The sequence below is a fragment of the Callorhinus ursinus genome, unplaced genomic scaffold (genome assembly GCF_003265705.2).
Source record: "Callorhinus ursinus isolate GAN/ISIS: 27379988/994484 unplaced genomic scaffold, GSC_fseal_2.0 scaffold2, whole genome shotgun sequence".
Lineage (NCBI taxonomy): Eukaryota > Metazoa > Chordata > Mammalia > Carnivora > Otariidae > Callorhinus > Callorhinus ursinus.
This window is the reverse complement of record NW_027397064.1, coordinates 59,173,320-59,199,515: the sequence shown is the minus strand read 5'-3', so window position 1 is coordinate 59,199,515 and position 26,196 is coordinate 59,173,320. Positions and strand designations below refer to the sequence as shown.

Sequence of the window (26,196 nt, the reverse complement as noted above, 5' to 3'; positions counted from 1 at the left end):
AGAACGGTCTCTCCAAATGTTAGAGTCCCGTGGGGCCTAGGAACACAGTGCTCCTGGCCCCCGAAGCCAGGGGATCAAATGCTCCCCCCTGAGTAGCAGCCACAAAAATTGGGTCACAGACAAGTATGAACTCCTCCCCAGGAGACAGTGACACTCTAGAGTGTGGCAGAGGGCGAGCATCCTGGCACTCCTCCTCCCAGGTCTCTAGAAGGGACTGCAGCCCTTAGATGTCTGCTGAACTAGAAGCCTGTCCCACAGCCTGCAGTGGGATCCCTGAACTAATGGCCTGTTCACAGCAAGACTGGGATCCCTGGACTCTTGCCTCTTGCTCTGTACCCTCAGGGTGGCAGCCATTTAAGAGCTCTTTCTCCATTGGTTACAGTCCTGTGGGACCCTGGCCACTGGAGGGAGGGGCTCTGGTTACGTTTTCTGGACAACTGCACATGGGTACAGTATGGTACGTTCCTTATTCCTTTGGCCCAGAAAGCATTGTTGATCCAGGTGTCCGTGCACACGTGTGGAGTTCCCAGCTCTTTCATGGCAAATTTTCTGATTTCTTTGAGTGCCCGAGGGGTATGCTTTTTGAAATCCACCCCGTGGATGCGCTTGTCACCGCTGATGGCGTGTTCTCTGGTTACTACCTCGTTGATGGCAGACTGGCCCTTCTTCTTGCCACCCTCCTTTGGAGGAGCCATGCTGCCAGGTCCTGAAAGGAAGAACAATGTTGTATTGGGTTTTTTTGTTTTTAAATATTTATTTATTCATTAATTCCTTCATTCATTCAAATAAGTAGTAACACCCACTGTGGGGCTTGAACTCAGGACCCCAAGATCGAGAGTCCCGTGCTCTAACAACTGAGCCAGCCAGCGGCCCCAGAACAATGTTGTTTTAAAGTGGAATTTGATACACAATAAAGAAATAGGGATTTCCAATGGCATTTAACAGCCTCCATTCAGAACCAGAGAGCACTACCTGTATTTTTACTCAAGTGGGTCATGGATCCCTAGTGGTAAAGCAAAACCTTTCAAATACCCCAATAGAATACAATTGCTTTTCTGTTATGGTAATTAAGTATCTCACTAAATAACTTTATAAATCTGAAAAGGTTATAGCAAAACCTGTGGAAGTCAAATGTAATTTTTCTTAGCTATTCCACTGTAAATTAATTGAAGACTTTGCCTTGCTATTACTTTTGTCACTTGAAAGGTTAGTGAATAGTGTGCTGGGGATTTTAAAGTCTCTTGAACACAAAATTGTAAGAGAAGGATAAATTTTTTTTCCAGTTTTATTTATTTAAGAGAGAGAGAGCTAGTGAGAGAGAGCATGAGCGGGGGTGGGGAGGCGGAGAGGGAGAAGCAGACTCCCCGCTGAGCAGGGAGCCCGACATGGGGCTCGATCCCAGGACCCAGGGATCATGACCTGAGCCGAAGGCAGACACTTAACTCACTGAGCCACCCAGGTGCCCCTCTCCAGCTTTATTGAGGTATAACTGACAAAATTGTATATATTTCAAGTGTACAGTGTGGTGATTTGATGTACATATATTTTGTGAAATGATTACTGTCATGTTATTAACATTCATCACCTCCGCAGTCAGCACAGTCTGCTTGAGATTCTCTCCCTTTCCCCTTCTCTCTGCCCCTCCCCCTGCTCACACCCTCTCTCAAATAAAATCTTCTAAAAAAATTTTAAAAATAAAAATTATTTCTTCTTTTTGTTCTTCAGCTTGGAGGCTTTCCATTACCCCGTTTTCCAGATCACTGATGGTTCTTCTGCATCCACTAATCTGTTGATTCCTTATAGTGTGTTCCTTTCAGTTATTGTATTCTTTAATTCTGATTGGTTCTTTTTATATTTTCTGTCTTTTTGTTGAAGTTCTCACTGAGTTTTTCCATTCTTCTCTCCAGTCCACTGAGCATCTTTATGATCATTTCTTTTTTTTAAAGATTTTATTTGACAGAGAACGAGAGAGGGAACACAAGCAGGGAGAGTGGGAGAGGGAGAAGCAGGCTTCCCGCAGAGCAGGGAGCCCAATGTGGGGCTCGATCCCAGGACCCTGGGATCATGACCTGAGCCGAAGGCAGACGCTTAACGACTGAGCCACCCAGGTGCCCCCTTTATGATCATTTCTTTAAATTTGCTATCAGACCTATTGCTTATCTTAATGTCATTGTTATTTTCTTTAGTTTTGTCTTTTTTCATTTGGAGCTCATTCCTCTGTCTCCCGGTTTTGCTTCACTTTCTGTGTTTGTCTCCTTGAATCATGTAGAACAGCTACTTCTCCTAAACTTGAAGGAATGGTCTTGCGTGTGGTTGTCCCCTGTGTAAGCTGTGTGCTTGGTGACATTTTAGGCTGGCTGGTTGGAGCTATGGCTGGCATGGGTCGGGGTCCTGGGGCGCTCTACACTGGGGTTGCCCTGATGAGATGGCTGGAGCTGACATGGCTGTGGGCCAGGGGAGTCCTGGGCTCTCTGCACGGAGGATGCCTAGTAGGACAGCCATACCTGAGGTGGGCATGGGTCAGGAGGGTTCCAGGATGCTGTGCACAGAGGGTGTCCTGGCAGGGCAGCTCGAGCCAAAGCAGCTGTGAGTCAGGAGTTCCCCTAGGGCTCTGAATAGGGGGTGCCTAGCAAGGCCTCTGGTGCCAACGTGGTGCAACCTAGGAGTATTTCAGAGTGCCTCGCTCCTGCGTCACCTCGGCACGGTGGGTCGGAGCGTGGTGAGCACTGACCAGGGGTGGCCTGCTGTGTGCTGCGCTGGGCTGCCTTGGTGTGATGGCTAGTACTGGTGTGGGCTCGGGGCCCAGGACTCACTGAAGCATTAGGATGGTTGGGCACCAGGAACCTGCTCTTGTCCATGTTATCAAGGTGACAGTGTAAACAGTGGTGTTCACCAGCACCTGAGCCCCAGAGTGCTCCGGCAGATCCCCTGCCATTTGGCAGTGTCCTAGGGTTAGTTCCTATCTACCCTATTTACTCTTTTAAGCCATGGGTTTTTTTCTGAGCCCCAAGGACATCTGGCGCTGTGTGAGCTAGGGGCCCTGCTATGGTGTGGACCCTGCTCCCCTCTGTGCTAGCAAGTGGAGGGGGGATGTAAACCGTGGCACTTGCCAGTCTCTCTGGCCTGGACAGAGTTCCAGTGGCTCTTGCCCTATTTTGTGGAGTTTTGGGCTGGATCTTTTATATACTAGTTGCTCTTTTAAACCACTTTTTTTTTTTTTTTTTTGGTGCCCTGAGGTGCATCTGCTTAGTCCCTCAGTACCGTCCCTGCCCACTAGAGCTGGCAGCGCTGGGTGTGGGCGTTCCCTTTGCTACCAAGTCTCCATCTCTCCTGCTGTCTCTCTTTTGTTGTGCAGCTGTGGCTCAGTCAGCCCTCAGTTCTGATCCAGGAGAAACTACTTGTAAGTACCTACAGATTTGGTGTGTCCATGGAGGAGGTAAGTTCAGAGTCTTCCTACATTGCTTTCTTGGATCATAATTCCAGGTCTTTAATCCATCTTGAGATTTTTTTATAGATTATTTTTCAGAGAGAAAGAGAGAGCACAAGTGGGGGTGGGCAACAGGCAGAGGGAGAAGCAGGCTCCGCGGGGAGCAGGGAGCCTGATGTCGGGCTCGATCCCAGGACCCGGGATCATGACCTGAGCTGAAGGCAGACGCTTAACGACTGAGCCACCCAGGCGTCCCAAGATTATTTTTACATATGGTGTGAGAAAGTGGTAGAGTTTCATTCTTTTGCGTGTAGCTAGCCAGTTTTCCCAATACCATTCATTGGAGAGAGTATCTTTTCCCCGTTTTATATTCTTGCCTCTTCTGTTGTCGATTAATCAAACATTTAAGTGTGGCTTTATTTCTGGGCTCTCTACTCTGTCCCCCTGATCTATGTGCTATTTGGGGGCCAGTACCACACTGTTTTGATTAGAATTGCTTTGTAGTATAGTTTGAAATCTGGGAATGTGATATCTTCAGCTTTTTTCCTTTTTTTCCCCCCTCAAGATTGCTTTGGTTATTTGGGATCTTTTGTGGTTCTGCACAAATTTTAGGATTTTTTATTCTAGTCCTGTTAAAAAAGCTATTGGTATTTTGATAGGGATTGCATTGAATCTGTGGGTTGCTTTGTGTAGTGTGGACATTTTAACAATATTAAATCTTCCAATCCGTGGGCAAGGACTATTTTCCCATTTGGGTTATCAGTGTGTATTAGTTTTCAGAGTACGTGCCTTTCACTTCCTTGGTTAAATTTATTCCTATGCATTTTATTCTTTTTAATGCAATTGTAAGTGAAATTGTTTTCTTAATTTCTTTTTGCTAGTTATTAGTGTATAGAAATACAAGCAATTTCTGTGTATTAATTTTGTATCCTGCAACTTTACTGAATTCATTTATTCTAACTTTTGGTGGAGTATTTAGAGTTTTGTATATATACTATCATGTCATCAGCAAATAGTGACAGTTTAACTTCTTCCTTACCAATTTGGATGTCTTTTATTTTTCTTGTCTGATTGACTAGGACTTCCAATACTATGTTGAATGAATGTGGTGAGAGTGGGCTTCCTTGTCTTCTTCCTCCTCTTTTCACTTTTCACTATTGTGTATGATGTTAGCTATGGGTTTTTATATATATGGCCTTTATTATATTAAGATATGTTCCATCTATACCCACTTTGCTGAGAGGTTTTATCACAAATGGATGTTGAATTTGTCAAATGCTTTTCCTGCATCTATTGAGACAAATGATTTTTATCCTTCATTTTGTTAATGTGGTGTATCACATTGATTGGCAGACATTGAATCATCCTTGCATCCATGGAATAAATCCCACTTGATCGTGGTGAATGATCCTTTTAATTTATTGTTGAGTCAAATTTACTAGTATTTTGTTGAGAATTCTGCAATTGTGTTTATCAGGAATACTGGTCTATAATTTTCTTTTTTGTAGTTTGTCTTCTTTTGATATCATGGTAATGCTGGGCTCATAGAATCTATCTGAATGTTTTCTTCCTCTTCTAGTTTTTGGAATAGTTTGAGAAGGATAGGTATTAACTCTTTCTCAAATGTTTGGTAGAATTCACCTCTGAAGCTGTCTGGTCCTGGACTTCTGTTTGTTGGGAGGTTTTTGACCGCTGATTCAATATCCAGTAATTAGCCTGTTCTCATTTTGTCTTCCTGATTTCAGTCTTGGAAGATGGTATGTTTCTAGGAATTTATCCATTTCTTCTAGGTTGTAAAATTGTTGGCCTATAATTGTTTATAGTAGTCTCTTATAATCCTTTCTGTGGAGTTGGTTCTAACCACTCTTTCATCTGATTTTGAGTCCATTTTCTTGATAAATCTGCCTAAACATTTATCAGTCTTGTTTATTTTTTTAAGAACTCTTAGTTTCATCTTTTATATTGTCCTTTTCTTCTCCATTTCACTTATTTCCACATTTTTATTTTTATTTTTTTTTAACATTACACAGTTATTTATTCAACTATAAAGACTGTGGCAATTTTTTAATGGGTAACACCTTATTTTAACACTAATTATATTGCTATAAATGTGGTTGAGGATCAGAATAGGATTCAGGAACAAGGGAGAATAACAAAAATCTTCCAACATTGAAACAAAGAAATACTCCCCCCCCTTTTATTTAAATGCTACTCTCCCATAGGCTTTTCTAGACTGGTCTGCAGTCTAAGGTGATAGGAAACAAGGCTCTGGGCATTCTGAAGAGACCGCAGGTTAAGCTACAGTGCCAAGCAGGAGACGGAAACCCTGATTGATCTGAGTGTCAATCTCAGGCACGTTCTGGGAGCAGAGGCAGATTCTCAAACTTTTTCTGGTTTTTATTATTTCCTGCCTTCAACTATAGGCTTGTTTTGTTTTCTGTTCCTTTAGGGATAAGGTTAGATCATTTGAGAATCTTGTTTCTTGAGGTAGGTCTGTATCACTATAAACTTCCCTCCTAGAACTGCGTTTATTGTGTCCCAAATATTTTGGAATTTGTATTTTGTCTCCACAATTTTTTTTAAATTTACTCCTTGGTATCTTCATTGACCCATTGGTTGTTTAGTAGCATTTTTTTAGCCTCCATGAGGGTTTCCCCCCCCCCCGCTTTTCTTTTAATTGATTTCTATTTTCATACCATTATGGTTGGAGAAGATGCTTGATATGATTTCAACTTCTTATATTTATTGAGACTTGTTTTGTGATCTAACATGTGATCTATCCTGGGGAATGTTTCATATGCACTTGAAAAGAATGTAGTCTGCTGTTTTCAAATTGAATGTTCTGTAAGTATCTGTAAAGTCCATCTGATCTAATTTATCATTTACTCTTTCCTTATTGATTTTTCTGTCTGAATGATCTATCCATTGATGTGAGGGGGGGTGTCAGAGTCCCTTACTATTATCATATTACTATCAGTTTCTCCTTTTGTCTTTTAATATTTGTCTTCTATATATTTAGGTGCTCCAATGTTGGGTGCAGATACGTATACTTGTTTATGTCATCTTGTTGGATTGACTCCTTTATCATCATGTAATGCCCTTGCCTGTTATTAGTCTCTAAAGTCTACTTCATGTGATATAAGTTTTGCTATCCTGGCTTTTTTTTTTTTTTTTTGCTTTCATTTGCATGAAATATCTTTCTCCACCCCTTTATTTTGGTTTCTCCCTTTAGGATTTGAAGCAGGTTTCTTGTAGGCAGCATATAAATGGGTGGTTTTTTTTCTTTATTTAATCCATGCAGTCTCATGTCTTTTGGAGCATTTAGTCCATTTACATTTAATTACTGGTAGTTATTACTTATTACCGTTTTTGCTAATTGCTTTTGTAGTTCTGTTCCTTTCTCCTCTTCTGAGTTTTTCTTATGCTTGGATTTTTTTTTTTTTAATCTATCATAGATTTTGGTTTTGGACCATGGGGTTCCTCTTTCGCACCCTATGTATATAGCAGTCTACTTAAAGTTGATGGATGTTCAAGATTGATGGATGTTCAAGATTGGACACATTTAAAAGTGTATTTTTTACTCCCCCCACCCCCATAATTTGACATTTTACATCCTTTGTCTCTTAACTGTTTTAGATATAGTTGATTTTACTACTTTTATCTTTTAAGCTTTATCCTAGGTTTATAAGTGATCTACTACCTTTACTAGGAGTTTGCTTTTACTAGTGAAATTTTTTTTCATAATTTTCTTCTTACAGCATTTTCTTTCCATTTAGCGTTTCTTTGAAGGCCAATTTAGTGGTGTTAAACTCTTTTGAGTCGTTTGTCTGGAAAACTCAAATTCACCTCAATTCTGAATGATAACCTTGCCAGGTTATTGTTATTGTTGATTGCCCCTAGTGTTTTTCATTTTGGTTATTGTACTCCTCAGCTCATTCTTTTATTTTTTACACCTTTGTTGAAGTTCTGAGTTCATCTACTCTTCCAAGTTCTGTGAGTGCCTTTATGACCATTACTTTATCAGGTAGATTGCTTACCTCCATTTTAATTTTTTGAGATTTTTGTCTTGTTCTTACATTTGGACCGTATCTCTTGGTCTCCTTTGGTCTGGCTGTGTTTGTTTCTATATGCTATATGGGTCTGCTCCATGTTCTGGTTTGGGAGGTATCCATATGTTGGTGTCCTGTCAGGTCCGGAAACACAATTCCCCCATGGTTACCAGAATGAGGGGCTTTAGGTCTCCCCTGTGGGACGGGCTGCATGTACCCTTCAGGTGTGACTACACTGACTTCCGTGGGCATGCTGAGGGGTGAGGCTAACTCCCAGTGAGGGTGGCTGCAAGGCCCTGTGGTGATTTTTGTAGATGTGCTGATAGGCAGGGCTGCCTCCATCTCTGGGGCCAGAGGTACTTTAAAAGGGAGCCAGTCCTGACCAAGGCTTACTACCAGCTGTGGTGAGGCGATAGCTACTTTGGAGGGGCGCCTACTGAGAGGTGGGCTGGGTGGGTCAGATATACAGGGGAATGCCACGATCAGGCAAGAAAAATTGTGCCCTCAGTACTGCCCTTTCTGGACAAAGTTCCTACGGATCTGTGTCCGTCACTTGCCTTAAAATTAGTCAATAAATCTCCTTCACGTATAACCTAGGTGGCTTTTCAGAGTCCAGACTACTAGCCATTATACCACAGAACCCCTCTTAACCCAGGCGCTTTCAATATGCTGCTGCTGTGCTGGGTCTTGGACTCTTATAGCACACTGGCCCTTTAAAGCAGGGACTTGGTTTCCTACACCTCTCCCAGTTAAATCCAGCTGATTTGCAAAGCCAGATGTTATGGGGGGATTATCTTCCTCGTGCAGAGTCCAAGGACAGGGAGGGCATGCCCAATGGGCTTGAACCACTTGTTCCTCAGGGAAGACCTCTGCACCTGTGATATCCTTTTCTGTTTGTGGGTTACTGCTAAGTGCTTTTGAAGCTACTCTTTTTTCGCCGGGTTTCAGGGTGAGCCAAATCACATGCAAGCCCTCTAAGCAGTGACTGTTTCCTGTAGCACTTTGGCACCTCCTACAGGTCAGCCCTGTTGGTTTTCCGGGCCAAATGTTCTGGTGGCTTCTCTCTCAGATGCAGACCCCAGGGTCTGGAGTGCCCAATGTAGGACACCAAGCCTCTGCTCCTCCTGAGGAAGCACCACTCTAGTGCGTTCTCTCCCTAATGTGTTGCCACACTGGGTTTTTGTGTTTTTTTTGTTTTGAGACTGTCTGTGCCTCTCCTACCCATCACAATGTAGTCCTTTATATCTTTTGTTGTAGAGAGCAGTTCATCTAGTTTTCAGACCTTTTTCAGAGGGAAATGGTCCATAGGTAGCAGTAGACTTGGAATGCTCATGGGAGGGGATGAATTCAGGATCTTTGTGTAACACCATCTTCCCAGCTGAATCTTAAAAATTATCTGCTAAAGCACTTTTTGAATTAGATTAAGCCTTCAGTTGTTAAGTTTAGTTGTACTTAATGATCAGATAACATGTCAACATTTAAAGTGGGACTGGAGAAAGACCTGTCGGTATCAAGGTATAAGGCTAAATTTTTCACATCTCAAACAGCCACGTAATTAATTTCTTAAGCTAAAAGGACTGCTGTCTACAATTAGCACTAAAACATAGCTAATCACATGTCAATCAACATTGTATTTAATAAGTTAATGAACAGCAAAACGAACAATATAGTCTTTAAATGTTTCGCTGAAACTCTCCATCATTTTGGCTTCGTGTAATAAGGTATTTATAGAATATGTGTTCACATTTTATGTACCATTTAAACTGAAAGAGTTTTGTTAGCAGAAGAGGATGACAGAAAATAAACCTGACTCTACTTTTGAAAAACAAAAACCAAAAATCTACTCAACTCCCGACTTATAAATTACGGTGGTTTCTACACTTCCTCTCAACATGCATACACTACAGCTAATTCACATCAAAGAAAGATGTTTAAATTATATGCAAAAACTGTATATTTTACCTTGCATCAGTGCTCATTCCTAAAGGGAGACCCTTGGCTCATGTCTTAGGGAAAGAAGACATGCTTTAATTCTGAGGACAGAATTCAGGAGACCAAAACCAATGTAAGCTTCAGAAGATATTAGAGCCAAAGATAGACAGTGACTGAAATTATTCAGCGATAGACCCCCATTTCCCATGTGAAGGGAAGAGTAAATGATTCAGTTTGGCTCCTTTAGTCATCTTGTACCTGTTGGGTTAGTGGCCTACGACCCAAAATCTATAGCATTTCTGGGGAAAACGTAGGTGTCTAAGTTGATTTACCTCGTATACATCTTTGGAAACCAGGGAAGCAGTTTCCTGCTGTGGCTTGTTTTCTTGCATTTCCACGCTAGCAGTCATTTTCAATCATTTGAAAAGAGTATGGTAATGCAGTGACTTAGTCAACACCACTTATTCCACCTAGTATTAGATGTACATGTCCACTGAGTATCTCACTGAAATTTTTAAAAACCGAGCATTTTCTTTTAATGCAGGACTTTAAATGACAATTACTATATGAACACAGTACTTAATGATTTGGAAAGATGAAAACTCAAACAACAAAACTGAAAAACTTGTAGGCAGCACCTAAAGCACTCAATTAATGCTAACATTTCATTACCGTATCAGTATTTTTGAAAAATAGGATTTCTATCTTAATCTACAAAAGAGCAGGTATAGCCCCGAGGCCACTCCTCACAGTGCTATGTGTTACTTACCCAGTGATAATGATTATTAGGTTTACTTTAACAGCTTGAAGCACTTGATACCTGTCTTGAAGTATACTTAAAGAATTCATGGAGTTGATTCTTAAGGAGCCTAGTCAATCAATATCCTAAATCTTCAAAGCTCCCTTGAAATGTAATTTTCATAGTCCTTAAATTTTAATTGTCATTGTTTATTACTGTTTTGGCTACATTCTCTACAATTTCAGCAGCATCTTAAAGAGACAATGTGTCTATATGTACAATGAAACAAAATGGCTTGCAACATGAGAAATAAGAGCCACAGTTTAACTGTACAATATTAAGGAGAATCTGTGGTTATCACCTCCTTTTTCGGCAACATGGACAACTTACATGTAAGTATCAGCATTATGAATGTGACAAATAATTCTTACAGGAGTAAAATATAACATCCTGAAAAATAATGGTTTCTACCATACAAGGCAGTTAGAAAATGTTCACATTTTAACAAATCTGTACAAACCACAAGAAACTTATTTATGGGGACCATCATCTCACCTTTCTGATAAGAACCTTCTAGAAACGTAGGATAAACATGAACAATTTATAAATCTAGTTATCTATGTGCTCCCCAGCCCTAGAACCCAAGAATCTGATTTAGTGAACCCTATATGTCCAAGATGGATCATTTTTACATGCCTTGATTGTTAATGAATGCCAGCCTTTAATATCTCTCTATGACATATGTACAGTCAACTTGCACCTTTAAGGAGGTCATTAGATTTTTTAGCATAGAAGCAACATCATTTAGCAGCAATTAAAGCGCCTTCAAGAAGACTTAAAAAAAATACAATATCCAATTAGAAAAGCCATATTTTTAAACATTTGTACAAGAATAAGCTGCTGAAACTTGGTAACTGTAATACAACATCTGTACAACAATTTACAATAGAGCTAGAAGGGAATTTATCATTATCCTGCATAGAACCGGTCTGATCTGCATTTGGTTACATACTGTCACTTGTTTATGAACAAGGCCTGGTAACAAAGGGAAAATATCTTAATTAATTCAAACATGTTGAAAACACCAGAGATATTTGGTGAATTCAACTGATTTTTAAAACAAGCAGCTCATTTGTCAAAGGTGTAAAGTATCTAGAAATAACAGCTCTCCTGTTAATATGACTAGTGGGAAAAAAAACAAAAACAAAAATGGACACGCGGTTTTGAGGTACAACTTGGTAAGAGCCAGAATAGGCAAGTGACAAAATCTAACTTTGTCCAAAGTCCAAAGATTCTCTCACATTCTATAAAACACAAATGTCATTCAGTTCTTACTTTGGTTTCAGCAGATTAACTGCTGAATGCTGAAGAATGTATCCAGGCACTATAGTTCTTGTGTTAGAAATATTTTTTCCATGTGTTTTTAAATAATGAAAAACTACCCTTCATATTAGAACTCTCTAGTTAAACAACCAACTGTATTTAAGTATTATAAACGTTATTTACAGTGTTCCCCCAATTTTTCTTAACATGGTATTCCTGTTTCTGTGCAACAGTCATCCTTCACTGTTCAAGGTCATAGTCAAAAGTGTACATTTTATTCATGGTCCATGATCCACTCTCATACAAATGATGCTATGAAGAACTTCAGTTCACAAATAGTTTTCAACCTTGTCCTGTGTGAAAAAGGAAACAACAGAAGACAATCAAATGCTCTCAAACTCAAGTGTGTATCTGGAAGCAATTCAAAGATATCATGCCAATTTTGGAGGAAAATCAGTAAGTAATTATGCTTGAAGAAGGGGGTGTAGGGGATGCTGTAAGCCCAGCCATGTGTAAGTTTCCTGAAGAATTTGATCTTCTCATATGCGGGAGAAGGTATGGGTCATTTGCCAGTTGGTGCACATCAAACCGATCTTCTTTTCGGTAGGCCAGACAGCGTCTTATAAAGGCCTTAAAAAGGAAAAGTTCAGAAATTAAAATTTTTGCCCCTTCTAAACATCAGTCAGCTGATTCCCACAGAAGGATGAACACATTTAAGATAATAAGTATATTTCATCTCATTAGCATTCAAATCTTAAAATTCCATAGCAATAAAGTTCTTACTCCAAATTCAACTCAACTCACAGCCCTTAGTTGTTCACTTTATAGTCTAAATGATTACTGCTACCATTTAAGGTGCATTAAGGAAAGGTGCATCTCATTTTTTAAAAATTTTATTCCAAGAATAAAAATTAGCATTTTACTTCTTTTTGAGTGTACAATTCAGTGACATTTTAAGTACATTCACCTTGTTGTGAAACATCAAGATTATCCATCTCCACATCATTTTCATCATCCAAAACTTATCCAATATCCAAAACAAAAGTTGAAATTCTGTACCCATTAGACAACTCCTCACTCGTCCTTCAACCAGCACTTGGTAACCACTATTCTGTAAGTGGAATCATACAATATTTGTCCTTTTGTGTATAGCTTATTTCACTCAGCATAATGTTTGAGTCATCCATGTAGTCACATGCATCAGAATTTAGTCTCTTTTTAAGGCTGAATAATACTCCATTTCATGTATATACCACATTTTGTTTATCCAATTATCTGTTAATGGACATTTGCATTGTTTAAGGCTACTATGAATAATGTTGCTGTGAGCAATGGCATATAAATACCTGTTTGATCCCTGGACTTCCTGGATGACATGGTAATTATTTTTAAAAAATTGAAGTATAGGGCGCCTGGGTGGCTCAGTTGGTTAAGCAACTGCCTTCGGCTCAGGTCATGATCCCGGAGTCCTGGGATCGAGTCCCACATCAGGCTCCCGGCTCGGCGGGGAGCCTGCTTCTTTCTCTGACCCTTTCCCTCTCATGCTGTCTCTCTCTCTCTCTCTCAAATAAATAAAATCTTAAAAAAAATAAAAAAAAATTGAAGTATAACTGACATATAGCATTGTTAGTTTTAGGTGTACAACTTAATTTGATATTTGTATATTGCAAAGTGATGAGTACAATAAGACTAGTTAATATCACCACTGTTACAAAAATTTTTTTCTTTTGATAAATTAAGATCTATTCATAGCAACTTTCAAATATATAGTATTACCAATTCTGGTCACCATACTGTACATTACATCCCTGGGATTTGTAACTGGAAGCTTGTACCTTTTACCCTCTTTGTTGATTTCGCTCATCTCCCACCCTCTGCCTCCCACTAGTCTGTTCTCTGTACTCATGAACTTGGGTTGCTTTGTTTTTTAATAAGATTCTACATGTAAGTGAGATCATATGGTATCTTTCTCTGACTTATCTCACTTAGCGTAATGTGCTCAAGGTCTATCCATGTTGTTGCAACTGGCAAGATATCCTTTCTCACGGCTGAACAGTATTCCATTGTATATATACACATTTTCTTGAGCCATTCACCCACTGATGGACACTTAGTTGTTGCCATGTCTTGGCTATTGCCTCCCATCCAAGTACTAACCAGGCCCGACGCTGCTTAGCTTCCAAGATCAGACGAGATCGGGCGTGTTCAGGGTGGTATGGCCATAGACTTGGCTACTGTAAATAATGCTGCAATGAACATGGTGGTACAGGTATGTTTTCCAATTAGTGTTTTCCTTTTCTTGGATAAATACACAGAAGCAGAATACTGGATCATAGCGTAGTTAAATTTTTGATTTTTTGAGGAACCTCTTTATTATTTTCCACAATGGCCATACCAATTTACATTCCTACCAACAGTGCACAAGGGTTCCCTGTTCTCCACATCCTTGCCAACACTTATTTCTTATCTTTATTATTTTAAATAGTCATTCTAACAGGTATGAGGTGATATCTCACTGTGGTTTTTAAAGTAGGCTCCACACCTAACATAGGGCTTAAACTCACAGCCCTGAGATTTAGAGTTATGTGCTCTACCAACTGAGGCAGCCAGGTGCCCCCTCACTATGATTTTGATTTGCATTTCCCTAATTAGTGACGATAAGTACCTTTTCATGTACCTGTTGGCCATATATTGTCTTTGGAGAAGCGTCTATTCAGATACTCTGCTCATTTTTAAATCAGATTTTTCTTTTCTTTCTTTCTTTTTTAAAGTAGGCTCCATGCCCAGTGTGGAACCCAACATGAGGCTTGAACTAATGACCCTGAGGATGAGGACCTGAGCTGAGATCAAGAGCCAGAAACTTAACCAAATGAGCCATCCAGGTGCCCGTTGACTGTTTTTCTGCTATGGAGTCGTATAAGCTCTTCATATATTTTAAATATTAACCCCTTATCAGCTATGATTTGCAAATATTTTCTCCCATTTGGTAGGTTGCGATTCCATTTTTTTGATGGTTTCTTTTGCTGGGCAGGTAGTTTTTCATTTGATGTAGTCCCACTTGTCTACTTTTGCTTTTGGTGTCAGATCCACAAATCCTCACCAAGACTGATGTCAAGGAGCTTAATGGCTGTATCTTCTTCCAGTTTATTGGCTTCAGGTCTTACATTCAAGACTTTCATCCATTTTTAGTTTATTTTCGTGTATGGTTTAAGACAGCGGTCCAGTTTTCCCAACATCACTTTTTCCACTCTATAATCTTGGCTCTTTTGTTGTAATCAACCATCTATGTAGGCATGGGTTTGTTTCTGGGCTCTCTATTCTGTTCTACTGATTTGTCTGTTTTTATGCCAATATCATACTGTTTTGATTGCTACAGCTTTGAAATACAGTTCAAAATCAAGGAGTTTGATGCTTCCAGCTTTGTTGTTCTTTCTCAAGACTGCTTTTGCTATTCAGTCTTTTGTGGTCTCATACAGATTTTAGGATTGGGTGACCCACTTTTGTGAAAAATGCCATTGGAATTTTGATAGGGAGTACATTTAATTTTTAGATTGCTTTGCGTAGTACAGACTTTTTAATATTCTTCTAATTCATGAGCAAGGAGTATCTTTCCATTTATTTGCATTGTCTTCAATACCTTTCATAATGTTTTAGTTTTCAGAGTACACATCTTTCACCTCCTTGGTTCAATTTATTCCTAGGTATTTTATTTTTTTTGAAACACCTGTAAATAGGACTGATATTTTAATTTCTGATAGTTTATTAGTGTACAGAAATGCAACAGATTTTTGTATCCTGCAACTTTACTCAATTTGTTGACTAGTTCTATCAGTTTTGGGTGCAGTCTTTAGGGTTTTCTATATATAATGTCATTTGCAAATAGTGACCTTTTTACTTCTACCTTTCCAACTTGGATGCCTTTTATTTCTGTTTCTTGCCTAACTGCTCCGGCAAGAACTTGCAAATACTATGTTGAATACAGAAAGCTGCAGTTCTCCTTATATAATTCCAGACTTCTAGAATTTTTCTTCTGCTAAAACAACCCTCCCACCCTCATTCCATTTTACTGTGTACTTTGGCTAGAGGGTATGATGCCATTTTTTTGCCATATTTTTTTTCCTTTTTTAGCATAATGAATTTCTTAAGATGAAGGGAACACTGAAGTGATACTTCTGCTGAGGTTTGTTTCCTAGGTTGATGTTGTGTGTAAGTACTAGAAAAACTAAATAATGGCATATAATCAGTATCTTTTTCCCTTCTCAAACTGGTTCTTATATATTGTCCTTCAGACTCTGTATTAAAAAAAAAAATCTAACAAGATGGTACACAAATCGTAAGTGTACTTAACAGCACACAAAGCGACTCTATGTAGCTGGCAACCAGAATGAGAATCTCCTAAATCTTTTCATGTCCTGCCCCCGTCGTCTAGGCTTTGGCTCTGCCCCCGACCTAGTCAGAGCCTCCCTATCCTGAACATCCACTGGAGTTGAGGTTTGGTTGCTCTGAACTTAAGTGGAATTACAGCTTATGTTCTCTTTTGCCTGGCTTCTTTCACTCTCTCTCTCTATATAAATAATATAATATCGAGTTTTTATAAGGGCTAACTGATCATTTCCTTTATTTACAGTAGAAATAACTTTAGCTTGTCTTGAAATTCCTAACTTCCACATATATTCATCAATTAAAAGCATTGCAGGAAAACAATTAAGATACACAACTTTAAAATCAAAGCTTAATCACATTATAAAAAGTATTTTGCACCTTCGTTTGAAATTCATTTTAAGTAATTTTTTCTCTAAAAACAAACCTAGCTCTTCTTATCCTTATACCTTGGTTAGCTTACTAATATTTATCAAAAATCTTTCTGAATCCTTAGGTCTTAATCATTTTCAGAGTGGTCTTTGAAATTTAAGATGGAGGGGGAAAAAAAAAGAGTGACTGATTTGTTAAAGGCAGAGTTTGAGAAGATGAAAAGATGCTGACAGCGAGATGAGGAAGCCTACAAGGAGCAAATGTACTTAAGACGCCCAGACCACCAGGTCAGTGGAGGTACTTGGTAAAGGTGTATTCTGTAAGGACGAGGTTTGAAAGGAAAAAAAAAAAACAAGACACATACAAAACCCCACAAAAAACAATGTGCCCCTCTGCCTCCCCAGATCTGTGACTGTGGTGCCTATGAAGAGTTTAAGGCTGGAGCCAGAGAGGCCTAAATGGGACTTCTTTTTGGCACTATATACTCATTCCTGGTCATTTGTCAGTTAATTTACTTAGTTTTTGTTACCACTGATGCTGCAGATAGAAAAGGAAGACAAAATTTAGATGGTAGCATTGTCAAGTTCTTTTTAAGCAGCCATATTTACCTTACAAAAAAGTGTGATATTCTTATTCTGAAGCATAATGAATTATCTTCTAAAAGTCATCCAAATAACTTGCTAAAGCCAATTAAGATGTAACAGACAAAATGAAATACCAGACCATTTGCGATTCACAAAAACCAGTACATTTTCAATTCTGAAGGTCACTATGACCTCAATCAGTGGCAATATCTTGCAGTGCCTATCTACATTCTAAAAATACAGAAACTATGTAATGCCTGCTTATAAATTACCTTTATGGCCTAGACTATTCATACCAGACAAAAATGGGAACTTCATGTGTTTTTCTTAGGAATTTCATAGGGTTTAAAAAGATTCCAACAGGGATCACAGAGAAATGAGCTTTGTGATGAGCGTAACAAAGCAGGAGTGAAAATACAAATGTGAAAGGCCAAGAGGATGAAAATGGAAAGATATTAAGTACCATAAACATTTTGCTGTTAATTACAAATGCTATTACATGTTACTAGACAGATGGATTAGAACTACAGGAAGCCGTTCGTCACTGAGTCATAGACTGCTACATGGAAGCAGAGGGGATGAAGAGGTCATGCTTTCTCAAGAGCTACTGTAGGGCAGCATAAGGTCAACCGTGAACTCTGGAGTCTACCAGAGTGAAAACTGTGGGCCACAGCTCTGCTATTTACTAGCTCATATGATTCTGCTATGGCTTAACTGGCTTCCTTATAAAATGGGAATAATGAAGATACTGATCTATACCTCATAAGGTTGTTAAAAGATAAAGTATCAACACAATGCTTGGTACATAATCACTAAATGGTAGTTATTATTACTACTTCTTGTATACTTAAATATCCCAGTATTAACATAAGCTGATATATAAAACATAAAGGTCTTGTGATTTTTCCCTAATTTTCAGAGCAAACTGATGTGTGTTTGGGTCTTTAAAAGATGAAAACCAAAGGCCTAATGGGCAGATTTTACTGTGGCAGCAATCCCTTGTATTTTACTTACCAGTAAGTACAGCTGACCCTTGAACAATGTGGGGGGTTAGAGGCGCAGTTGAAAATCCAAATACAACTTTTGGCTGCCTAAAAACTTACTTAACTACAAATGGCCTAGTGTTGACTGGAAGACTTACCGATAACATAAACAGTCGAGTAATACATATTTTGTATGTTATACATATTATATGCTGTATTCTTTCAATAAACTAGAGAAAGGAAAATGTTAAGAAAATCTTGAGAAAATACATTTATAGTATTGTACTGTTAAAAAAAAATTCACAATAATGGACCCGTACAGTTCAAACCCATGTGGTTCAAAAGTCAACTGTACTTACTTTAAGCACAATTTACGAAATTTACTTCACAAAACCTATTTACATATATGTAATACCTTTGCTTCACTGCTTACAACTGGTTTTACAGGGAACTGGACTTCGGTGGCTTTTAATATTGTATTTTCTTGAAGAATGTCTTGTTGTGATTGATTGTGACCAAATGGCTTAAAAAAAAAAAAAAAGTTTAGAAAACAGAGTAATTATCAGTGAATCCAAAATATAAATGATCTGTGTTCTAAAAAATCTTCTTAGTTATTGGTAACTTGGGATGCATTGTCATGGGAACAAGGTTATAACTGATAGAAGGCTGAGTAAACCCATCTAACCAATCCTCAACATAGCTTAAACATGGTGAATAGCACAGAAAATAATGCCGCTGCAACATATTTAAGATAAAATAAAAATATGAAAAAAATCTAAAAATTTATTATGACTGTTTAAAAAATGGAAATATGATTAAAGAAGCAGCAGTGGAAACGTCTGTGAAAATTCCAAAGGATAAAATACTTTGAACACAGTACATCCTTCACTGACAGTTCTGGGTTTGTTCCTAACTTGAGGTTACTTCCCTCAAGAGGTTACTTCCCTTGAGAAGTCCCTTAACCCCTCTCTCCACACTGATGTATCTATGGCAGCTTGTAGCTCTGACTTCAAAATAAAGAGGTTTGGGAAGAATTAAGACTAAGTTTGATGGAATTTCCCTGAGGAAGCACAAGGGGACCCTATGCCCAGGCCAAACTGAGTATGCGGCGGGGGGGGGGGGGGGGGGGGGGGGTTAGGGGGGGGGGAAGTAATGTGAGCAGATCAAGAAAGCTGCTGTGACATTAAAATAATCTGATCCATGAAAATTTTAGCAAGGAACAAAGGCCTGGCTTTCCTTAGAAGGCTCTACACTGACTTCAAGTTAAACTACATTTACGAGGGAAAATTCAACTTCTCTCCACAGAGCAGAATCTTGCATACTTTAACTTACCTTTCTACCATAAAGACACTGAAAGAAAATGACGCCGACTGACCACACATCAACCTTGTTGGAAATCTTTGGTGGTTCTTTTCCAACTACAAAACACTCAGGAGGTAAATACCTACAGTTTTTTGGGGAGAAAAGAGGAAAGGATACTATTAACAATCTGTAATTTAAGCCTTCTAAACATACCTTTAGAACACTCATACACAAAACCTTAAGACTTTCATGAATGAAAATCAAACTTTTGCAGCATTTACATCCTTTTATCATCTGACTCTAGAGCCAAAACATACAACTTCGTGATAAAGTATGCAACACATACGTATTATGTACGTGTATTATATATACTAACATTTTTCATTTCTGTAGTTAATATATTTTCAGTAGAAATTATAATGTTCTAATTTAAGTAAGCAATTATAAATGATCTCCCATGCCCCTTCACCTGTGTTCAAACTGTAAGCAATTCTCTTCCTAAAACACATATCTGACCAGCTGGTTCTTCTGTTTAGAAAACTGCAACATCATGCACTGCCAAGGTAAGCCATCATAGCTCTTGTTTGTAACACAGACCCATTCTAATCTAGAAGCAACTGGCTCAGCAAAGACCATTCACTTGGCTCCCCACACTACCTCCCTGCCCCCGCATGCTTCTTAATATGTTCATCTCTAATGCCTTCCTTAACCACTCCAATTCATTTGGTGAGTACCTTTTTTCTTAAGACCGAATGGACCTCTGTTCCCTCTAGGCTGAGTTTTGCTTCTTCCCCATGTAACCAGCAGATATTATGGTACCTCTATTACGGCATTAAACTAAAATCACTCTAAACTATGAGCAGTGCAAGGAGCTCTTACCATTCCCTGTGCAGTTTTTGAACCCTAGCAACATCTGAAATATATAAAGTATTCAAAAATACCATTTTCTCTTTTTAAGTGCTATTTGTAAGTTCATAATTTATATAAAGGATAGGTAAAAATAAATTTGTCACACCTTAGGTTTTAAATAAAAAGATCCAGCAGGGATGCAAGCATCTCCCACCTCTAAAATTTAGATAAACTAAAAAATCCTGGAAAGGAATAATACAGCTAAATGGGAATCTAATTCTTTTCCTTTAATTTTATACTATGCTTAAATCATTTAAATTTCAGCAAGATATGCACAGATTTCTTAAAAGAAAAAAAAAAACAAACTTCTTGAAATAGAACCACCAAAGATGACCAATAACTCATTTGTAATGTAAATCCTTTCCTACCCCCCAAATCAAGTAAAAAGCCAGATTTGTTTTATGAATAAAAGTATATATTTTGTGTAGATTTATGAAACAAGAATGGCTCTTGAACACTATGCTACACTGTCTCTTGAGACAAAAAGCTGTAAGCAAGGAGAGGAATTGTAGGAAAGACACCAAAGCTATTTGGGAAGAAATGACCACCAGGATTTAGTGAATGACTGCATTTGAGACCTGAGAGGGAATGAGGGACAAAACTGATTTTCTTCTAAGTGATACTGACAAACAGTTTACATGTATTCCCGAAAGACCGTATAGGACATCCCAGTTTACCAAATATAAAGCTAAAAAAGCTACTATGACTATAGGAAACTAACCATTTTTCCAAAACATGTTTCTGTGGGAAATACATTCCAGGTTACTACATGGAAATGCTCTAGCCCACCTGTCAGAGGTAAATCTCCTTGCCCAGCCCTCCACAAGCAAAACCTGAGTGCGAGGGAAACAATATAGTGGGAGTCTCTACAGAGGAAGGACGATCTATTATTTAGAACTGTCTAAATCTATTATTTTAAGCTATCTTCCATGGAATCCAGAGCTCTGTGAAGGAGACTTGTTTCTAAAAGTCAGAAGACTACTGATTGAAGATACCAACTTTTAGGGGGTTACTAGTTTGAATGACAATTTTCTTTAAATATAGGCTGAAAAATCCATGATTATCTTACTCATATTCCTAGAAAATGCTACAAGCAGAATTTGAAAGTAAAATGTCTTTAAAAGAACACATGAACATGACTAATCCCTGTTCATGAAAAGTTAAGTTCAGGGCGCCTGGGTGGCTCAGTTGGTTAAGCGACTGCCTTCGGCTCAGGTCATGATCCTGGAGTCCCGGGATCGAGTCCCGCGTCGGGCTCCCTGCTCGGCAGGGAGTCTGCTTCTCCCACTGACTCTCCTCCCTCTCATGCTCTCTGTCTCTCATTCTCTCTCTCTCAAATAAATAAATAAAATCTTTAAAAAAAAAAAAAGTTAAGTTCATACAGACCAAGGGCATCTTGTGGAACTGGTTATTATGTGCCTAGACTGTGTGAAGACTGTTCCAGAAACCCTAATGTCACATTTATGTTTGTAGTCTCCATCTTGTTCAATACAGTTGAGTACAGTTATCTCACCAATTACAATCTTACTCCTTTTGCTAAACTAAGTTTGTTTTGAAATTTTATAGTCTATATTCTTTCCTTCAAGTGAATTTGACAGTAAGTTTGAAAATTCACACTGAAGTGATTTTTGTCAACACCTAGGTACTCTGAAGGGAATGACATTCATTCAGACTTAGACCTGTGAATCTACAGTTCTATCTAGAGTCTATATGTATGAAGTTATGAAAAGGGATTTCTGAGAGCCAAGTCCAAAGACTAGGAATATTCCAAACTTCTTTCCCATGCATGATCAACAAAACCTCCACCTCCAATATAAACTGCCACCACAGAACCTCTACAGAGAGGACGTCATGCTTATGGCTACTGCTTGTAATAGTCAGGATGTTATCTTCATACAAGTATTTTTACTGATGATAAACATCACTTGAACATACAGAAGAAAATCCATGATTCTCCATGTAAGGAGTTCCTGGCTAATAGACACTCAAGTCACTTGCCAATGCCAAGTTCTTCTCCCTTCACTTTGCTGACGTTTACAGTTAAGATCTGACGAGAAAAGAAGACTGACAACAGTAATCTCCCTCTTGACTCAAACTTCATATTAGTACCCTCACCACCGTAATCTCAAAGATACATGAAAATAAAAACTAAACTCATAAAAAGTCATCTAGACAATTTCAATATTTTAAATTATACATTTACCAGTAAGTGCCTGCCCCCTGAGAAGTTAGATCCATTCCATCTACACCATAGCTATCATCATCCATGATCTTGGACAGACCAAAATCAGTGATTTTGATTTCTCCACATGCTGTGCCATCTACCAGAAGGATGTTTCCTAAGAACAAAATATAAAGTTTTTTTTTTTTTAATGATACATGGATGAAAAGCATTATATTTACTACTTTAGCTGACACTGGGGGAATAGATATATATTTAAAAAATGTAAATTTAAAATATAATTTTAAAATGTGGTGATTCAATGGGCATTTTACATTCTTCTAGTATTCCATTGACTTTAATAAACTACACCAAAAAGCAGGTTTTCAGATAACTTAATATGACTTTTAAAAACTACAGTCTTTAGAGCTTAAAAAAATTTAGACAAATTTTATTAATTACCTGGCTTAAGATCGTAATGTATAATAGGGGGTTTGATTTCATTGAGATATCTTAGTGCATTTACAATTTGCATTACAATAGACCTAGCTTCCTTCTCTGACATTAATTTATGTTGCTTCAGATAGAAATCCAAGTCATTGCCTTCACAGTACTCTAATACTGTACAAAACCTACAATGAAGAAGAGAAAAAATTAGACCTAAAACATTATCCAATAATCCCTATCACAGTGATGAAATGAAGAGTATATCATCATTACAGAATAAGGAAAGCAAAAGCAAACATATTTTTTCTTAAATATAAATCCTTATATTCACTTACGTATCTGTATCCAAGGAGAAATAATCATAGAGTTTAACTATCCTAGGGTGATCCAGTTCTTTGTGTATTCTATACTCTCTGCAGGCATGTCTACAGGAAGAGAGAGTATATTTATTCTCCATGACTATTAAATGTATTTTCACTTGATAAAAACCAGAAAGTATTACTATTTACTTGTGGTAGTTTTCCTTCTTCTCATCCCTCCAGCTTTTATTAAGCTGGTGGATCTTCACAGCAGCATATCTTTGTTCATAGAGGTCAAAAGCCTAGGATTCAAGGCATAGAAGAGTTAGGACCAAAGACCAACTGAATAGCTAAAGAGATTTAAAAAACTAATTTGGTGATAATTTTTATAGCAGTATGAAATTAGAATATACACTACAGTTTTTGGTGATCATCTCTGCTATGATTATATATAGTTTAACAACACATTTATTATTGGGAACAAGATATAAATTCCATCGTATACATCAGAGAAAACTTTAATGTGAATTTTCACATTCAGGTTTCATAAATGCCAATATACTGAATCAAGATAAAACAATAAAGCTGTTATTTGTTTTTTTTTAATATGGACCTGGCTCCTCTACAGTGGCAAAAGCAGTAAGCAGCCAACAAAGAGATGGCTTTAGTGTGTTTTTTATGGGCTGGATAAAGCAAAACTTTTTCCTCTACCTTTCCTAGCGACTCTCCACTTCTTTAAACAAGTTCGTAATGATTTCCAACTGTTTAAAAAATTCTAAACTGTAAACTTTGATTATGAAACTGTTCAAACATAACCATACGTCATTATCACACCTAACTACATCAATAATTCCTTAAAATCTCTTTAAATATCCAACTTGTCTTCAATTTTTACTGGTTGTCTCAAAGAGGCTTTATACTGGTTTGTCTGAATCATCAGCCTATTTCTTACATAAAAAAATTAAGAATGATCAGTATTCCTTTTAAGGTGTCAGGTAATTTACAAATTAAAAAAAAAACACTTGAATGTCATTTAAGAAAGATCTAGTAATTTGGGTTCTGCTGTGATTTACAGACAAAGGTGCCCCTTTAAAAAAGAAAACAAAAAACAACAACACTGAAAATTTACATATTAGAAAGAAGGTCCCCAGTCTCTACCCCCCCCATCAACTGGTAACCTAAAAATAAACAAGAAAGGTAAACTGTCACAAAATTATAAAAGCCTAAGATCAGAAATAATACAGGATGCAGTAGTTAAGAATACTCATTTTGGAGTCAGATAAACTTATTAGCTACAAAACTCTGTGCTAATACCCTCTCTTAGCCTCAGTCTCATTTATAAAGTTTGGGTTGCTGAGAGGATTAAATGGGGTAAAACACATAAAGTGTTAAACATTAGCTAATTACATTATTAAAAGCTTAAAGAGAAAAGATTAAAAAGTTCATGTGAGAATGCAAAAAAGCATAAAGGATAATAGAAAATAAAATTTTAAGTGCACTAATAAAAATTATCAATATATATTGACATATATATGACACGTCTTTCTCCCAAGATTAGGTGAGTAAAGTATACCCTTCCCATAAGGCTAATATGGTCAATTACTGAGCAACTGATTCAATATTTTCCACCTTGGTGTAGATAAAAGTCTGTATTTTTTTGACTCACAATCTGTTTTGTTTCCCAGTGGACCTGGCAACCATGAAAAGGCTTTGAAGGAGTTGGAGAAAGTGGTCTTTAGTATTTAGGTCAGTACTGAACAAAGTTATTAGGCTCTACTCTGCATTTTCTATTTCCTATATAAGCCCTTTCTTCAAAAAGAAAAGCCCCTCTTAGCAGCTGTCTGTGATATTAGAAACTGCAAATACCATAGGGCAGTAGCAGAAGGCTGTCATGAAAGGTCATGACAAAAAGCTCAGAAGCTGGGCAACTAACTTTAAGGCTGAGTGAGTGCTAACTACTTTTGGTGATTTTTAGATCCAGAGTGAGCCATGCTATTATGCTCTTTTCAAGTATGTGGCCTGAGTAAGCCTCCCTGAACCATTAAGTGCTTGAAAAGGAACTAGTAGTCGAATCAGAGACCCAGGAATTGGAAGAGAGCTCACAGATCACTCCTAATGGGTGAGGAAGGTTAGACCCATGCTGTTTAATGCCTGTCCAACTTAACAAAACAAAAACAAAATGGTTCACAGTTGAACAAAGATCAGAACTTAAGTTTTCTGAATACAAATCCCATTATTTTTTCCCAGAGTCAGAATTAGAATCCAGGTTTGTCTTCAGTAAACTAAGAAGGCACAGTCCTTGCCTCATTGAACAGAGAGGATTTCTAAGAATAGTCTGATGAGCTTACATTTGCTAAGCACCAATGTTCCTGTGATACAGCTCATCTAATCATTACATCAACCCGGGGCACCTGGGTGGCTCAGCTGGTTGAGTGTCTGACTCTTGGATTCAGCTCAGGTCGAGATCTCAGGGTCCTGGGATTGAGCCCTCCCTGCGAAGGGCTCTGTGCTCAGCGTGGAGTTTCTCTCTCCCTCTGTCCCTCCCCACTGCTCTCTCTCCCTCTCTCAAAAATAAGTAAATAAATCTTAAAAAAAAAATGACAACAATCCTATGATGTAGGCACTGTTATTATTTTCAGATGGAAGACTGAGGCAGAGGATGGTTAAGTCATAAGCCCGAGTATATGCAGTTAGTAAACAGTAGTCAGTACTAGTTAGTATTCAAACCTAGCCTATCTGGCTTTAGAACCCAAGCTCGTAACCACTAACTATACTAATACATAACAAAACAAAGCACAAAGTGTCAACAAGGAGCTATAAAAGGGAGACCAACAGGGAAGTCTTCTACAGGAATTAAATTTAAGGTGAGGGCTCTGGAAAACAGTATGGAGGTTCCTCAAAAAGTTGAAAATAGAGCTACCATACGATCCAGCAATTGCACTGCTGGGTATTTACCCCAAGGATACAAATGTAGGGATCCGAAGGGGTACGTGCACCCCGATGTTTATAACAGCAATGTCCACAACAGCCAAACTGTGGAAAGAGCCAAGATTTACATCGACAGATGAATAGATAAAGAAGAGGTGGTGTATATACACAATGGAATATTATGCAGCCATCAAAAGGAATGAGATCTTGCCATTTGCAACGACGTGGATGGAACTGGAGGGTGTTATGCTGACTGAAATAAGTCAATCAGGGAAGGACATGTATCATATGACCTCACTGATATGAGGAATTCTTAATCTCAGGAAACAAACTGAGGGTTGCTGGAGTGGGGGTGGGGTGG

The 26,196-nt window shown here is 38.2% G+C and overlaps 1 protein-coding gene across 4 annotated transcripts in view; it reads right to left on the bottom strand.

Moving 5' to 3' along the window:
* Nucleotides 1-10,335: 10,335 nt before the first annotated feature.
* TLK1 (tousled like kinase 1) overlaps nt 10,336-26,196 on the bottom strand; it is a 153,302-nt gene continuing 137,441 nt past the window's right edge. For all 4 annotated transcript variants that reach the window (XM_025853295.2, XM_073882567.1, XM_025853302.2 and 1 more), the window contains 7 exons: nt 23,118-23,209; nt 22,944-23,033; nt 22,624-22,793; nt 22,204-22,339; nt 19,122-19,233; nt 18,205-18,312; nt 10,336-12,100 (listed from right to left, as the gene is read on the bottom strand). In XM_025853295.2, coding sequence (XP_025709080.1) covers nt 11,924-12,100; nt 18,205-18,312; nt 19,122-19,233; nt 22,204-22,339; nt 22,624-22,793; nt 22,944-23,033; nt 23,118-23,209 — 885 coding nt within the window. In that variant the 3' untranslated portion in view covers nt 10,336-11,923. The remainder of the gene's footprint in view (nt 12,101-18,204; nt 18,313-19,121; nt 19,234-22,203; nt 22,340-22,623; nt 22,794-22,943; nt 23,034-23,117; nt 23,210-26,196) is intronic.